General features: G+C 41.3%; 1 protein-coding gene and 2 non-coding genes across 4 annotated transcripts in view; 1 reads left to right on the top strand and 2 right to left on the bottom strand.

Moving 5' to 3' along the window:
* Positions 1 to 7,532: 7,532 nt before the first annotated feature.
* On the bottom strand, positions 7,533 to 7,605 carry trnak-uuu (transfer RNA lysine (anticodon UUU)). The gene has a single exon. It is a non-coding gene; the product is annotated as a tRNA-Lys (tRNA).
* Positions 7,606 to 8,438: 833 nt separating this feature from the next.
* Positions 8,439 to 8,511, bottom strand: trnat-ugu (transfer RNA threonine (anticodon UGU)). Its single transcript has one exon. It is a non-coding gene; the product is annotated as a tRNA-Thr (tRNA).
* Positions 8,512 to 9,267: 756 nt separating this feature from the next.
* The window catches only part of LOC127355331 (E3 ubiquitin-protein ligase DTX4), a 31,600-nt gene continuing 24,160 nt past the window's right edge, over positions 9,268 to 16,707 (top strand). The window contains exons 1-2 of one of the 2 annotated variants that reach the window (XM_051386115.1): positions 9,268 to 9,569; positions 10,866 to 11,092. In XM_051386115.1, coding sequence (XP_051242075.1) covers positions 10,882 to 11,092 — 211 coding nt within the window. In that variant the 5' untranslated portion in view covers positions 9,268 to 9,569; positions 10,866 to 10,881. Of the gene's footprint in view, positions 9,570 to 10,010; positions 10,588 to 10,865; positions 11,093 to 16,707 lie in introns of those variants that run through there. The other variant, XM_051386113.1, reaches the window with a different exon arrangement.

The following is a 16,707-nucleotide window of genomic DNA, read 5'->3' as shown; positions in this document are numbered from 1 at the left end:
ATCTTATCATCATCATTCTCCATGTTGTCCTCGTTTTCATCTGAACTTTCTACACAGGTCGCCTGGTTTTCACACTTTGTCAGTTTACACATGTCTGTGCACCTGAGGCCATTTGCAAGACACATACATCGGGAGTGAACATTTTTTTGTGCAGTTGCAGGCGAGTAGATCCAGGAGAGCTTCAGGTGCTGGCCGGCCTTCCATCCAGTGCAGCACCAACTGTTCACCTTCCTCCTCTGTCTCCCTCTTCCATCCTTTGCCAACAGGGCTTGGCACTTGTGGGTCCTTTTCTAAACATCTTCTCCAAATACCAGCCTGATAGTTAGCTCGCAGTGTGTGTTGCCTCCAGTGTTGGGCAAGTTACTTTTCAAAAGTAATTAGTTACAGTTACTAGTTACTTCTTACAAAAGTAACTAAATTACTTACTCAGTTACAAATTATAAAAGTAACTAGTTACTTCAGAAACTATTGCGTTACTTTCAAGTAAATTTTTAAATGCTCAAATGTGACCCCACCTCCACCCCTCTTTAACAGAACTTACAATACATGTGCATGTTCAATTATTTATGATAAATCTGAATATTATAATGAAATAGACATTTAATACAATCCATTATTAACAGAAACAATGTAAATAAATCTAAACTATTTTAATGTTGCTGTGGGACAAAGTGAGACTAGCCTCCAATCAAATGCCATGTATGTAGATATTATGTTTATATAGTGGATCAATACAAATAACACAATAGATGTTTTGGAACTTTTGATATTTATTGCCCCTCAACAGGACACAACTGGGCAAAATTCAATTATGCTTGTTAAGCACCATACCAAAAAGAAATAACAAATATATACACTCTTTGTAGTGCAAATAAATAAAGACAATTGGTAGATATACTGTACTTCAAGTATTTCCTTCCTCGAAAAAGTAGAACAGTGTAACAATATGATGTGCTTTCAGTCTAACATAATAATAATAGCTTAATGTGCATTTCACGATTACATTCGTTCCTTTCATTTCTTGGAGGGAACAGTAATGGCTCTACTTCCATTTAGAGAAGGCTACTTTTGGATTATTTGGGCTCGCCATACCTGTCTCTCGTTGACTGACTCGCTTGTGTTGTTCATTGTGTGTCCGACTATGCGTGCTTTCAAACACCCGCCCAACTCTACCTCTGATTGGCTTACCATGAAATTTTACTCAACCTCAGCCAATCGTCAGCATTTATGCGTTTGTCTCGTGCACTGCCCACTAACCAAGGAAGAACAGTAAAAAAAAGTCTTTGCCTCTCGGCTCAGAGATCTAGTTGGTCTGATGAAAAAAACTGCTTCAATTATAGTAACGCGCCGCATTTTTTGGCAGTAACGGTAACGGCGTTATTAAGATGGGAAGAGTAATCAATTAGATTACTCGTTACTGAAAAAAGTAACGCCGTTATTTATAACGCCGTTATTCCCATCACTGGTTGCCTCAAGCTATCCTTGCACGGTGGGAGTTGATGACTCTTGATTTCACCTTTCTTTGCACAGAAAAGGTGGAACCTGAGCTTGTTGATCATGGTGGTTGATGCTTTTGGGGCATAGAGAACAGTTTGTTGCTCAGTTCTGGTGAGAGGTCCCATTCCTGGCCCAACTTCAAGAATGTGTCTTGTGTTTGTTTTTGTTCATCAGGAGTGTAAGTGCCCTTGTCTTCCCTTTGCTTGCAAAAGCACTTACAGTGTCACATCCTGTGTAGGCGTGCAACCCAGTGAGAGCCCTACAAGTGTCCATGCCAACAGTGGCTGCAACCTTCCTGATAGCTACCAGCCTTGTACGGGTTCTTGTGCCACACTTCAGGAACAATGGGGCCTCATGATAAAGACATCTGTGTCTTCTGAACAGATAACTATAGATTGGTATCCCTCTCTTGCGAAGTAGTCGTCCATCTGCTTCTTCTTGTTGACATTGAAGAGTTGACACCTCCTCCCTGTCTTGATATGTGATTCTGTAACATTTGTCAATCACAGTTGCATATAGAATCTTCTCCTGTAGCTTTTCTCTGTATTCTGGCTTCTTCCATTCATTCACTATGAAGCTGATGAGACTAGTTTTGTTATTGACTTTGGTCAGGAAGCTCCTCCACTGCCTCACCATCTGTGTGCTTGTGATATCCTGCAACTCTCTTCCCCCCGTAGAGATCTTTCACTATTCTTGATTGAGTTCTGCTTGTATGTGTCGAACACAACATCTATTCTTAAATTAGACTTGTGCTGGCTGCACAAGTCTAATTTAAGGCTCTCACAAATAAATAGTATGGGTATATTATACATTTTCTGAATCACCAGAGTGCCTTGAGTATTGAAGTTGTTGAGTTTTGTGTCCCTGATGTTCCTTCATGCCCCAGGGATAAAAGAAAGCATACAGTTTAGGCGGACATTGTGAGAAAATTTGTGTTGTTTCTGGTTTAAAGAAGTCATGTGACCTCTGTGTTTGTCAGACAGATTCAGTACTGGGCTTAAATGAAAGCCTAAAAGGTCCCCTTTCCAACGATACCAAGCACCATATTATAGAATATTGACAATATCCCTACCATGAGCCTAAACCAGATATACACCAGATTTCAAAAACGGAATTTATCTTAGGGGGTTAGTAACTTCATGAGCTGTAAAAAGTGATTTCACTACCACCCCTGCACTGCTATCGTGATTTTTCTAGTACTAGAGGTGTAAACCTTCCCAAAAATCACTATGAGACTTTGTCCCCCCAGATGATACCGATGGCCCAAATTTGGGGCCCTGGCTCATGGACTACTATGGCTCAGTGTACTTTGCGGTCAACAGATTTTTGTTTTGAAATGAGAAAAACAAAATTACAAGAAATTAGCTGTTTGGGGCACCGGGTTAGCTCAGTGGGTAGAGCTGGCGACCCATGTACCGAGGCAGAGTCCTTGCTGAGTCCTTGCTTCAAATCTGACATGCGGCCCTTTGCTGCGTGTCATCCCCTATCTCTGACCCCCATTCCTGTATATCTTCAGCTGTATCTATCATAAAGGTAATACAAGCACAAATAAATACTTAAAAAAAAAAAAAGAAATTAGTTGTTTCATTTTTATAGGGAATGTTTTCTGGTTTTCTTTTCTAAACAGAAAATTGGTTGTTTTTTTCATTTACTGTTTTTTTTTTTTCGATTTTGGTTTTCTTATTTTAAAACGAAAATCCTATTCCATTTGCCCATAGAGCCCTAAATGTTTTTCACTTAATCTTTAAAAATGTTAAGGTCTGTGTCAAACATTTTTACAGATCAAACTCATGCATCAATTTGTAAAACTGATGTCCATTTGATCCACTCTAGGGTTTATCACTATGACTGGTTTTTGGATGCCGTGTGTGCCTGCTGCTGAGGTCCAATACGTCCAGTTCGGTTCAACAGTCACTCTGGGCTGTAACATCTCCTACCTTTATGATACAACATGGTTTAAGCACAATCCAAATTTCCCCCCCACTGTCGTCCTCTGTGCCAGCCTCAAAGACGCACAACTAAACCAAGGTATTGTATGTAATGTCAAATGCTGATTTGAATGAATATGAAGAGCTAAGCTCTAAACTCAACTGAACTGAGGCTGTAGAGAGCATACAACTCATTAGTGGAATTTGATTGGAAGCCTCAGATAAATAGCGTCCCACTTGATTCCTGAGTGGCATGGGTTGAGGTTGAAAATACCTGTCTTCAGGAAAGCAGTTGAGCTTGGGAGGAGGGACATTACACTTATTACTCTGATTTTATATAAACCTTCTGCTGACTACAACTTTTTTCTCAGGGTTTCAGCTCAACCCTCGTTTCTCAGTGGAGTTGACAAACCGATCTCTGGCACTGCGGATCACTGCTGTTGAGAAGAGGGACCTCGGGCTGTATTTCTGTATTGCTAGTGTGAACGCACAATTAAAGGTTGGAAAAGGAACAATGCTTCAAGGTAAGCAAGTTTTGTATTTTACATTTGTTAATATTTTAAGTTGTTAACCTGACACAAGAAAATACACACAAAACAAACAAAAAACACCAAAAAAAAAAAAAACCCAAAACAACCAAAAAGCACAAAACAACCAACCAGGAACACAAACAAAGCCAACAACAAACACACAAAGAAAACACTGAAAAAAACACAAACACAAAACCACACAACAAGACTCACACAAAACAAGCCAGCCACACACACCGCCCAAGGAGGAAAAAAAATAACCAAAACACCAACCACCCTCCCACAAAAACAACAGCGCGGCCACAACAGTACAACAGACCAAATAAAAAAAAGACGGAAAAAACACCAACCCACAGACAAAAGCAAAAAACACAACAAAACACCAACCAGGAAACAAATGTTTTTACTAGCTCAAATAAAAAACACCACTAGACAAACATGGACTTTATTGTTGAATTCTCCAAATTGTACATAAAATGCTTATATTAATATGTTTGTAGCTCATACAAATCAAAATACCATCAGACCGAAACACGACAATATGTTTTACAACCTCAAATATTCAAATACACCGAGGCATAAACGAGGCTTTATTTTGGCATTTCTCCACACTGTACAGCAAAGATACTTGATATAAAGTGTTTTTTATTCATCAGGGGCCATAAACACTTAAATAACATATTTTATTTTAAATGTAGGTTCAATTATACTTACTTTCTAAATACCTTTATTTTAAAAAAAGTTAGCGGGACTTAGGAAGGGTCAGTTGCTTGTAGGTTGATGTCCTTCTGGTAAGTGTACTTTGTGGCCAACAGATTTTTGTTTTGAAATGAGAATCCAATATCGGGGAAAAGCCATTTTCCATTTTTTGTTTTAAAAATAAAAAACAGGAAACAAAAAAACAAGCCGTTTTCTGCTTTTAATGAAAAAACAACCTGTTTTGTGTTCCATATGTATAAATGGATTTTGTTTGTTTTTCATTTCAAAACAAAAAACCACTGGCCGCAAAGTATCTTGACCCCCTCCCTTAGTTGCAATCGTATGCATTCCCCTGCACTCCCTTTGTATCACCCATGCAACATACTCATGAAGCTGGCAGTGCTAATAGCCATCTGGCTTGTAGGCATCCTCCAGCTTTGATCTGCACACTGTTGATGTGGGTTGTTAGGATTGTATTTTATAGTTAAAAACATAGATGGAAGTTCGCAAATATCTGCACAGTCCAAAACAACAAATTCAAAAATCACCTTTTTGGGGTTGGATTGGCACAATTTAACATGGATACGTAATTGTCGAGGGGGCCTTAAATAAATAAACATTTGGATGCACATTTGGATGCAAATAGGGGGATATAAGGAGGCTATAAGGAGCCAATATGCTGATGCTTGTGCGACAGAATTCCCCATTATTTGTTATATTTAACACATCCTAACTTTACCATCCTGAAAGACTTAGCATAACATACATAATACAACCAGAGGAGATGCAGAGCAGCTGGTTTTAGGAAAAGTGTGATTAAGTTGTGATTTCATTAAATACAGATTTTACCAACGGCTCTCAAGAAATCAAGTAAGTGGCCTCACTTTCATTTCCTGTGTCTCTCTGTATTTCCTCAGATTCTTCTCCAGGTTCCTCTTGGTTCCTCTTTCAACACGGGTACTGTATGGGTGTGGGGATTGTGCTTCTCATCATGGTGCTGGCTGTTTGCACCGCCAACTGGAAAGCCAAGTCAAACAAGGAGACCGCCAACGAGACCCCCACTGCTAACAGCACCAAACAGACTAAACCACTTCACACAATACATAACCAAACCACCAACAGCAGCTAATGTAATAGACCCTTTTCACAGCAGACATCTCCTTGCAGGAAAATCTGTCACTAATAAGGTTTCTGAAGACCCTGGACCTGCTACACTTAATGGAATGTATTAATGATCTTAATCACACCTGTGCTTTTCAAGCTATGTTGTTCTAAAAATAATCGTACACAAGTGAGTCTGGGGTTTTTCTGCATTTCACTAAATAAACAATTACTGATCATGTTCCACACAAAAAGAGTAGACAATAACAAGATCAACAACAATATCAGTGAATTGAACAAAATGTACTCAGTTCATCAGGTGGTGGTTTTCTGATCCAGGTCTACTGGGTGGGTGTTTTTCTTGTATTATATTTGTTGTACTCTGTGCATATTACTTGTTGCTATGTGAACTTTAATGTAAAGGACCTGTACTGATTTCAGCTTTCTCCTGAATATGACATTGTATTTGATGATACAGTATATCATGTATATACCAAGGGTAAGCTTATGTACAAACTGTTGACCTGAAATAGTTGTTTAACATGTGCCAATTATCTGTATCAGTATCTATTTTTGGAATAGGTGGTGCTTAAACCAGACGTGGGCAGAAGTTGTTCATTTTTAAAGCTGCAGTAGGTCTTTTTTTTTTTTTATTACTTTTTGTTGTCATATTTGTGAAACAATCAGGTTCCTCTGGCTCCTCCTAGTGCTCCTAATGGTATTTGCAAGAATCCAATGAAAACATGTATAACTATTGTAACTATTTTTTGATTTGACTATTTTGTGAGTACATGGCTTTAGAAAACAACATATACTGTCAATAGAAAAGCTGACGTTTTGGTAAATAAACCAGTTAAGATATGTGGTATTTTTCAGCACTAGCTTATTGTATTCTGGGGCAATTTGAGCCCATAAAGGTTATTGATTTCTGAATAAGCTCTCATTATCATTGAAGCAGACCTTCAACAATTTGAATCAAATACTATTATGATATTTTGCTGTTCAGTGTTTTTGCCATAGCTTTTATATGCTCAATTTGATGTAGGTCAGTGGTTCCCAACCCTTTTCTCTAATGTACCCCCACAGCCCCGTCGGAAAAACTAAAGTACTCCTTGATTGAAACTTCATGTTATGTTCTAAATGTGTTAATTCGAACTGATTTTAAACTGGGAGTTATATTTTTTTATACAGTTTACATTTACATTGCTACCACTACCAATAGTAGTAACCCATTTATCAATTACTTTTGTCTTTGTCACAATTCTTTCTAAGGCTTTTAGCTAACTATTTAAACTGTTTATCTATTACATTAAGCTATCCATTGAACCATCTAAGCAATGGATAAATATGCATGTTCACATACAGTTGGTAATTGGCTATCCATTTCAAAAATGCATTCACTTCTCCTTGCACAATGTAACAGTCAGGTGTTACAGCTGACTCAGTAAGTAGATATACACACACAAATGAGCTTCACTTTAATCTTTCCATGTAGGCTACCCCTTAAAAACTGCAGAAGCACTCCTCAAATCACTTGCACATCAGAAATAATTCCACATTTTAAAAAATAATTCTAAATGTTAAAATACAAAACATTTGAAATGAGTTAATGAAAGATCCTTTTGTTTATTTATCTTTTCTTTTCATCAGATTTCAAATTAATATAATTTATCTTGCGCATTTATTTTTTTGCATACTTTGGGCCTCCATACCCGTGGCTCATGCTAAAAGCTAGGGAAGTGGTCAAAAATACTGTGATGACGCAAGAAAAGACGTACGCCCGAACAGGGACTTGAACCCTGGACCCTCAGATTAAAAGTCTGATGCTCTACCGACTGAGCTATCCGGGCTCTGACAGAGCGGAATATTCCTATCGTATATGGAATTTTACAGTGAGCTGTACTGTACTAACTATTGGCTATGTATCACTGCGTCTGAACCATGCGCCGGTTTACAGTTATACGGACGAATCGACTGTGGACCCTGTCTGCACCTGGTGTGACCTGAAGTACTGACGACGGTTAAGTCGCCAGTATTTACATTTACAACCAGAACGTTAACAATAGAAGAGGTAAAGCCTTTTGCTAGGACTGAACTGAACTAACCTGACTTGTTAACACTTGCTAACATTAGCTCCAACGACGTGTATCGAGAACGGCGAGTATACCGAGCGCTTACAACTTCACATTCCCTTTTTGTTACCATCATTTAAGTTACAACAGGCAGTAAGGACGTGGGAGGAAAACATACATTTCCTCTCAAATACAGGCTTACTAGATGTGTGAAATTATTTAATTGTGTCTGCATGTTGTAAACTAAAAATACGACAATAAAATGTAAAGAAAAAGGACTAAATTAAATATTTTATCCATCTGGATATGCAAATAACTAATTGTATCATATGAAATTCTACTTTTCACGACAAGCCTCTTACAATTCATCATCATCCACAAAATCCAAAGATGATGTACGATTCTCAAAATAGATGCCAGTATTTTGAATAAATAGTAAAGAATATTGATATATATGTAACGTCAGAAAGCTATCATTTAAAGGCTCTTAGCATTCATTTAGTTTCATTTAAACAATATTTATATAGTTTAGAAACAGAAGTTTCCTACGTTTCGCCAAAATATATGTGATATGTGGGCTGGAATGTAAGAAAGAAAATGAAAAGATCGTCAGGCCCCAGCGAGATTTGAACTCGCGACCCCTGGTTTACAAGACCAGTGCTCTAACCCCTGAGCTATGGAGCCAGTGACGATCGTACATGACGTCACATTGGCCTAAATGTTTGTCGCCGACGTTTTACCACTGTTATGGTGTATTTTTGACTATTGTCTAAGTAAAAGCAAGCTCTGCTACACTCCCGCCCTACTGAATCGACGTCGTCCTAAACAGAGATAAGAAGCTTTAATACGAGGGAAATACGTAGGAACATATATATAGAATTTCCAATAGATATTAATAATTATAATAATAGATAGTTAATAGCACAGTACAGTAGTTACTGTAATCTTTTAGCATTTACTGACGACGCAATTGTATTCCCGCTCTCAAAAACTGCCTCTGCTGCGTTAAACTTCGGCTTTAACCTGTCGTAAAAAAATGTTTTGATGTGACGTTTCAAATATGTCCACCAGGTGGCAGCATGTGACCACCTGCAAAAACACAAGCGGCTGTGGCAAACCTCAGTCTTAATACGGGTCTCAGTAGCTCAGTGTCATTTTATTACAACATCACTGCCATAAGTAGAACATGTCTTTAATCATACTGCACCGGTTGTGTAAAATGGATTAAAGATTGCAAACAAAAGTAGGTTAACCCAATGTAATAAAAGTTCAAAGGAGAAGTCTGTGGTGTTGCACGGTGCTTGGATCAACAGGGGGGACCCTACCCTGGCTTAAAATGTCTTTGGAGCCCCTCTTTCTATTGGTTGTCCATCACCATGGGGCTTTCTGGGCGTGGTGAGGGGCAGGAGCCGGGCGACTGCTGTCCCCCTCAGTCCCCTCACAAAGTTTTTCCCAACAACAGCGTGAAGATGTACCCGAAAGGATAGCATTGGGACAAACATGGCAGAGTTTATTTCATTCAACATGAACCTATCCCTGATAAAGGGAATCTAGGTCTTCTCTGTTTGGATCTTACTATTAGGAGAAATTGGCTTTGTGGGACCACCTGGGGTAGAGGAGGAGAAAGAAAGAGCCATGGTGAAGCCGAGAGGACGACAGGGAAGAAGAGAAGGTCTGTGACGATCCTGGATTTTGCTCCAAGAGTCGTGGACTAGCAGAGTGGACCCAGAAGTGACCTGCAGGTGAAAGTGTGCCCCTTTCTGTGCAGTGGTGAAAGTGATTGAATGGACACACAAACTGGCGCATATGGCCTAACCAATGTGCACAATACCAGCAGCGTGTTATTGCTCAGTGCACACCAATGAGTTTTAGGTTTTAAATGAGAAAACCATAATCGTGCTGTTTCCCGAAAATGAGCCAATTAGAAATTAAAAAAAGAAAGCTCTGGTTTCAGTTTTTTGTTTAGAAAATTAAGAACGGAAAACATCGAGCCATACTCTGTGTGTTGTTCCCTTCTTTATAAATGGTAGATTTTCAATCAGAAAAAGTACCCGGACCTTCACTGTGACCGGTACTACCACTGTGGTAGAAAGCTGAAAGGAGTTCAGCCTGTAACTCTTAATAACAGCACATAGAAGCGTTGCCTTTGGGCCCATTGTGGTACACATGGTGGTGTGTGTTGGTGGTGTGGATGTGCAGTGTTGTGTTGCCAGGATCCAGACCGGTTGAACCTGTTCTGATAGGAGAGCCGGGCTGCTACTGAGGTTGCGCCGTCGGGAGCCACTACTTTCTCAACATTTCGGTGTGCTACGCCCCAAACTACGGGAGAAAAACACACACTTAGCTGTTGCTACCTACTCCCTGCCGAGGCTGCTGCTGTCGGGATTCGTACGCGGACATTCCTGAGCTCACACGGTCCGAGAAACAACAACCGAAGCGTTATTTTACACCGCATTTTCCCCGTACCGAGGGGTCTCTCCGACCGAGGCAAGAATACCACAAAACGTTAAAAGGCCGCCGCTGGAGAGAAACCCCTCGCCGGAGAAGCTATCTGTGTGTCTGGAGCGAGGAGCTAGCGACTATAAAGCACAGTCAGGCCGGTTCGCTGTCTGCTCCGTTTGCGGCTGTTTTCACGTCGTATTACGGTGGTACAACAAAGGCAGTCGAGCGAGGACCGTGATTTCCTTCTCCGCCGGGCCATGCGAGGATCTTCGTAGGAGAATGTGTCTTCTCCCGGCGTTAGCTCAGCCGCGGCTCCATGTAAGAGAAAATAAGCATTGTTTTTTAGCTCTGGGCTAAAAGTCTGCTTTTATTCATTCATCAAGAGGGAGGAAGACACCCGTACACCCAGAAAGGGCAAGGTTAAACCCGGTAGAGATAATAAAGAAGACTGTTGTTGTTGTGTGGTTGGCCTCTGCTTCCAGCATGCAGGCTTTATTTTAGCAAAATCCCCCCACTCATCTCCGAGGGGGCTTAGCGACACTTTGAGCTAACAAATAAGTGTTTTCGCGGTATTTCATCATTTGTTTCCTCTCCAGGGCCAACAGTAACAACATGCTCCTGGCCTCTGCCGTGGTGGTGTGGGAATGGCTCAACGAACACGGCCGGTGGCGGCCCTACGGCCCCGCCGTCTCCCACCAGATAGAGGCGGCCATCAGGAGCAGCGACCCCCGCGGAGGGAGCGTGGTGCTCGGCCAGGTGGACAGCCGGCTCTCGCCGTACATCATAGATCTCCAGTCCATGCACCAGTTCAGACAGGACACAGGTATGGCCGGGGAGGATGCACTGTGCAAGCGTGTCATGTTTGGGCTTTTATCTAGAGGGTTCAGGGCTATAAACTCCCCGTGTAGTGTAATAGAGGAGGGTGCTTTAAATGGCATTATGGCTCAGTCAGGTGCCTGCATTACTGTACAATCAGCTGCTTTGGCATCTGTGTGTTTGGCTTTTTAACAACCATCAAGCCTTAAATCATAGTTGACCCAAAAAACCCACCTCTCTGTATCTATGCTGTGTGACTCTGAAGCAGATAAAAGGTTATTCCCTTCTATCTGGACGTCTCATATACTACATTCAGAATATTACTTCCCTCCTATTGTCCAACAGCAGTCCACCAGATGTTGACCAGACAAGATTTATTTGATTCTTTTGCAATATGGGCAGATCCATCTCAAAAGACGCCAGCTATGTTTGCACAGCACAACGCTTTGCATTTCCAGGTCAAGGTCTAGGATTTTAGGCCAAATGTAGACTGCAAAGCACCACATCTCGGTATTTTTAGCGTACCTACATTGAAGTTTGATTAGTCTTAGCGGCTCATGTATACTGTGCAGCATAAACTTTGAGTAAAATGTGGATGTGAGGAATGGAACTGTAGTTTTCTGAGCTGATTTGTGACTTGTGTGGGTGCTGCTCAAAGTGGGGGGTTGATGTTTAAAGGAGCAACAGTGCTTTGGCCAAGAAAGTCAGCAAAGCCAGTGATTAAGCCTGGACTGATTTGTTAAAGGCCAAACCCATTTGTTTTAAATGATCGATTGTGCCTTTAAATTCAGATAAACCCACATTTACATGCACAACTGTAAAGTTTAAGATGTAGGAAAAATAAGCACTTTGATGATACAGCTGTTTTAGTTTTGTGTCTGTGTGTGAGTGATAGTAGCTTCCAGTCCTCATGTTTTGATCACAGCGTAGAGCCTTTAAGTAACATGTGAGTGTAAAATCCCCACAGTAGAGTCAGGTGAAATATGCAGATGTGTTTCTTTAAACATAGGGACTGGAATGAATTGTTCTCAGCAGTAACCCAGCACAGTGGTTGCTTTCCTCTGGGCAGGAACATGTTGCCTTTATGCTCCTATTCATCCAGGTTAAATAGGACTGCAACCTCACATGTATTATAAAATGTGTTGTGTAGAGTAGGTCAAAAGATTGGAAACTGCAGTTATCATTATAAGCCCAGTTGCGTGCTGATATGGCACCATGAGAAAGCAGTAGCACAATATGAGGTGCTAGTTTGGAAGCTTTTGCCAGTCTAACACAGAGAGAAAGTGTGTGTGTGTGTTGTGTGTTGTGGTTGAGATTCAACAGTATGATGGTGTAGAGCAGCTGCAAATGACCATCGCACCACTGAGTTATCTGCATTCTTTAGCTCTTATCCACTATCACCCCACACACACACACACACACACACACACACACACACAGAAGGCACACAGCAGCTGCACACTCCTGACACGAAGAAACAGAGAGCGAGACCTTGATTCTGTGGAAAGAATGGAATATTTCAAGGCCTAATGAGCAGAGTTCACTTCAGTTGTCCTCCCTCTGTAGCTCCCCCCCCCCTCTCTCTCTCTCTCTCTCCCTGCTCCCTGGGGTCGCTACCCCTCTCACTCTTCCTCTCCCCCTCTCTTGTACGAGTGTTTAGTTTCGTCAATAGTCAAAAGTCCCCAGGGCTTTTCGGTTTTTGGCTTCAACATAGGAGAGATAGAAAGATATGAGTGTGTGTGTGTGTGTGCGTGTGCGTGTGCGCACGCATACGGGTGGGGGGTGTAGAAGGAGTGGTTGTTGCAGAAGGAGTGAGATAATTGGGGAGTCTGTTGTCTCTCTCTCGCTCTCTCTGACTTTCGCTCCTCCACCATTGTTGGATTTCATTGAACAGATGTGAGTAACCCAATTGTGGCTGTGAGACACACACACACACACACACACACACACACACACACACAGGGTGAAAGTGTGAGGGTTTTGAGAAGCAGAACAGACCTCGCAGGCACAGGGGAGGGGTCGGTAGGTTTTGGGTCGCGGGTTGTTACAAGTTCAGTAAAGCGGAAGATGAAGGAAAGAAAGAAGGGAAAAAAGAGAAAAGACAGAGTTTTGGGTTCTGGTCTACATTTCCACTTGTAGTTGGCAAAATACTTGGCTGAGCTCTGATGCTCCTGCATCTCATATCAAATCCTTTATTTCTCTTTCTTTTTCTTTTGCAAGGAGCAAAATGTATAGCACGGTTTTCATGCTTTAGCCAGCACTGGTCATTATGTAACTAGTTAGTTACTTCAGTGCATAAGTTACTGTGAGTGCATTTTCAACCTCTACCAGATAGATCAAGATGTTTAGGAATCCCTAAAGTAAGATCAAAAACACAAACGCTCTGTTTTCACTGTCTGCTTTCCCGTTTTTTAGAGCACGCCATGTGAAATTACTTTTCTCCGACTCTCTCGTCTCATCTTCTCCGTGTGTGTCTTACTCACTGAGTCGTGTCGCAATGAGTATCATCCCTGAGAAGATTTACAGCTCATGCAACTGGTCTGTGACTTCTCTGGACCACCAAACCGGTGCCGTAAAGGCTTGAAAAGCTGCAGCAGTCACTACAGAAATTCTCTGGCTCTGCTTGGTGATGATTCTCTCAGATTGTGCCATTGGGTCCTGCAGCAAGAATTTATTTCCTATCTACTGATTATTCTATTGGCCATAAGTAGAGTATTTAAACCCTGCAAGACTTGTCTAAGAGCGCTAATTGCATATTAGACACATTGTAGGGTAGACCACTCGGACTATGGTACCATTGGTGGTATGCAAGTGGCCTCAAAAAAAAATTCTTTAAAGCTGCTGTAGGAAATTTGTATTAAACTAACTTTCTGTCATATCTTTCACTATATCCTGACAGTAGTACATGAGACAGATAATCTGTGAAACAATCAGGTTCCTCTGACTCCTCCTAGTGCTCCTAATGGGATTTGCAAGAATCCACCAGGCCTGAAGGGAAACAACCAATCAGCCGAGAAAGAGGGAAAGTCGCTTCCACGGTTAGTGGCTTGAAGACAGTTAATTGTTGAGTCTCTATATTTGATGGCCTGGGAATGAGAAAAGTTATTTTTTATAAAAGCTACCTACTGCAGCTTTAATTTAAAAACATAATACTGTTAAAACAATACAATTCCCAATAAAAATACTGCATAACGGTAATATCTTGTTTCAGTATCAGCCTGCTTTGTAGTCAGGTTCCTGCATGTAGCGCATGCGTACATCCATGAAGCTAAAATGTGATGGTAAGATAGTAAGCAGAGGGAAAATGAATGGTTAGAAGACACTGAAATTGTGGTTCCAAATGGGAACTACTGGGAAGGGAAATGTGGACCAGGAGTACCCCTTTTCCAGTAGATTAGCTCTGGTTCTTGAGCCAGTTCCATTCAGGATTCAACAACAGTCAACAATAAATAATCTTCTTATTAGGAATAAACCTGCCCCCTGCGTTAATTGTCCTGAGCTAAATGGGGTGGGCTGATTTGATATTGGACTAGATTTGATAACATGCTACCGACCCTCAGCCCTTCACAAAGGTGCCAAAGCATATTACCTACTCAGTTTCTGCCTCTTGGAAATGAGCAGTCTGGATGTGACTGCATTGCACACAGGGCTTTAGGGCTGTCAGACAGGCTCAGACAGTCTTCTTGGGTTTTGCATGCTGATGGGGCATTGGAGTCTGTGAGAAGCACACCTGACTTTGACTCCACTTTGACACGGCAAGCAAAAAGATGTACGAGTCTGTCTTTACAGTTACATGTGAAAGGAGTGCCTGCCGTCTATCCTCCTCCCAGCGTCCTTATACATTTTCTCACCATGCTGGTTCTCACGGCACTGTCAGTTGTGGTTGGAGGGGAGAGGATTTCCTCCTCGCCTTGGGCCTTCAAGCGAAATCATGGATGAAAGCCGTGTAAAGGCTCCCTGCACTGTTACCACAGATAGCACAAGCATTAAGCTGACAACATGCAGCGTTAAGGCAACGCCTCCAGTCCTCAGTCTCTCTATGAAAGCTGCGTTCGCTCGCTGCGACAAGTGGGAGCTCAGTTTCCCGAGACCTTCACTGATGTGAAGATATCAGCTGTTAGACAGGACGGTCAGTGCTGTGACGCTCGTTTCTTGGATTGTTTGAGCTTCCGTAGGTGGTGTCCGTGTCACTCTGTTATTTGTCATGTCATGGCAGCTTTCATTGTTCTTTCCTATAAGTCAGGTTTTTTTTCACCTCAAACAAACAAGAAATAGAAGATGTATTGCTTCTTCTTTACCAGAGGGTGTGACAGCTTTGATGAACCGTCTTGAATCACTACACTGTGGTATCAGTTTGCAAGCATTGTTGTTTTCACTTGTAATTCAGAAGTCAGTGCAGAATGTGGATATAGTATATGCAGGGTGTCCATGGGGTCTTACAAAGGTCAATAGTTTCAAAATTCAATAATCTCAATTTCAGCTTTAGAATGTCTTAAATATAATTTTGACTGATTATCTGGCATTTTTTATTTAATCGGCAGCGGCCGATGTCTGTGCCGATAAACAAATGTGGTCAGACACATGCAGGTAGCCCCGTCAGTGTGGCTGCAGTGGAATGAGTTTTCAAGCCCTATACTATAACTCTCAAGCATCCTGCTGTAAACATATGCCTGAATTTCTTTTAGAATAGAATAGTATTACACGTGACTTCTCTTTGTTTTAATTTTGACATTCAATATTGGACACCAGCAGCCCTACTCTTAGGAGAGGCTCGACTTGAAAATGAATGTTAGACAGGAACACGTCACGCTTCCAGCTAATTTCTCCTCCTTCTCTGAAATGACTCAATTCAAGCCGCTTGGACGGCAGCCACTGACAGAAGGGTGTGATCTTTGAAATGAAAACAGGCTTACGTAAATGCATTTTTGTAAAAATTATGAGATGTTTATTTTTTATTATAAGGGGCTTTCAAAGACTGACTTGTCATCAGTTTCTTTGTTGGGCGTTCTTTAAACTTTGAGGGCATCTTTTTTTCCTGCTTCCAGCTGGTCCTGCTGAAGGAGACACATTCCCAGACCCCCACAATGCCCCGGGGCGTTAGGGTCAAGGTAGAGGCGGGGGGTGGGATGGGGGACTCCCCAGAGACGCAGGGGAGGGGGTGGATTGTGGTGACAGAAAAGGGGGAGGGAGTGGAACCCAACTGACTACGTTTACATGCACACAACAAAACAGGTTGCAACAGGAAATTACAGAACATGTTTACATGCACTGTTTACAAGTCACTGTTAAACCCGCACTTACATAATAAGTAATATAACTATATTACTCCCCTCCTAAACTAATAGTTTTTGATGTATGGTCAGATTCATAATCTATTCTTTGGTCCAATAGTTTCTGACTGAAAATTAATATTGCTGATTTATTATTAAACCTACACCTAACTTACACCTAGTTTTTACTTAGAGTGTTTATTAGAGTTATGTTGTATTTCTGTGGTGCAACTGCTTTTATTTTAGTAATGCATGAGTGACAAGAACTTAGGTTTTAACTCACAGTTGGTACAACAGGTTCCTGCCTTATTATCTACTAAATGCTCCACTATGTTCAGCAGCTAATGGCTAA

Source organism: Dicentrarchus labrax, unplaced genomic scaffold (genome assembly GCF_905237075.1).
Source record: "Dicentrarchus labrax unplaced genomic scaffold, dlabrax2021, whole genome shotgun sequence".
Classification (NCBI taxonomy): domain Eukaryota; kingdom Metazoa; phylum Chordata; class Actinopteri; family Moronidae; genus Dicentrarchus; species Dicentrarchus labrax.
The sequence above is the reverse complement of the archived record's forward strand: the minus strand, read 5'-3'. Positions and strand labels throughout refer to the sequence as shown.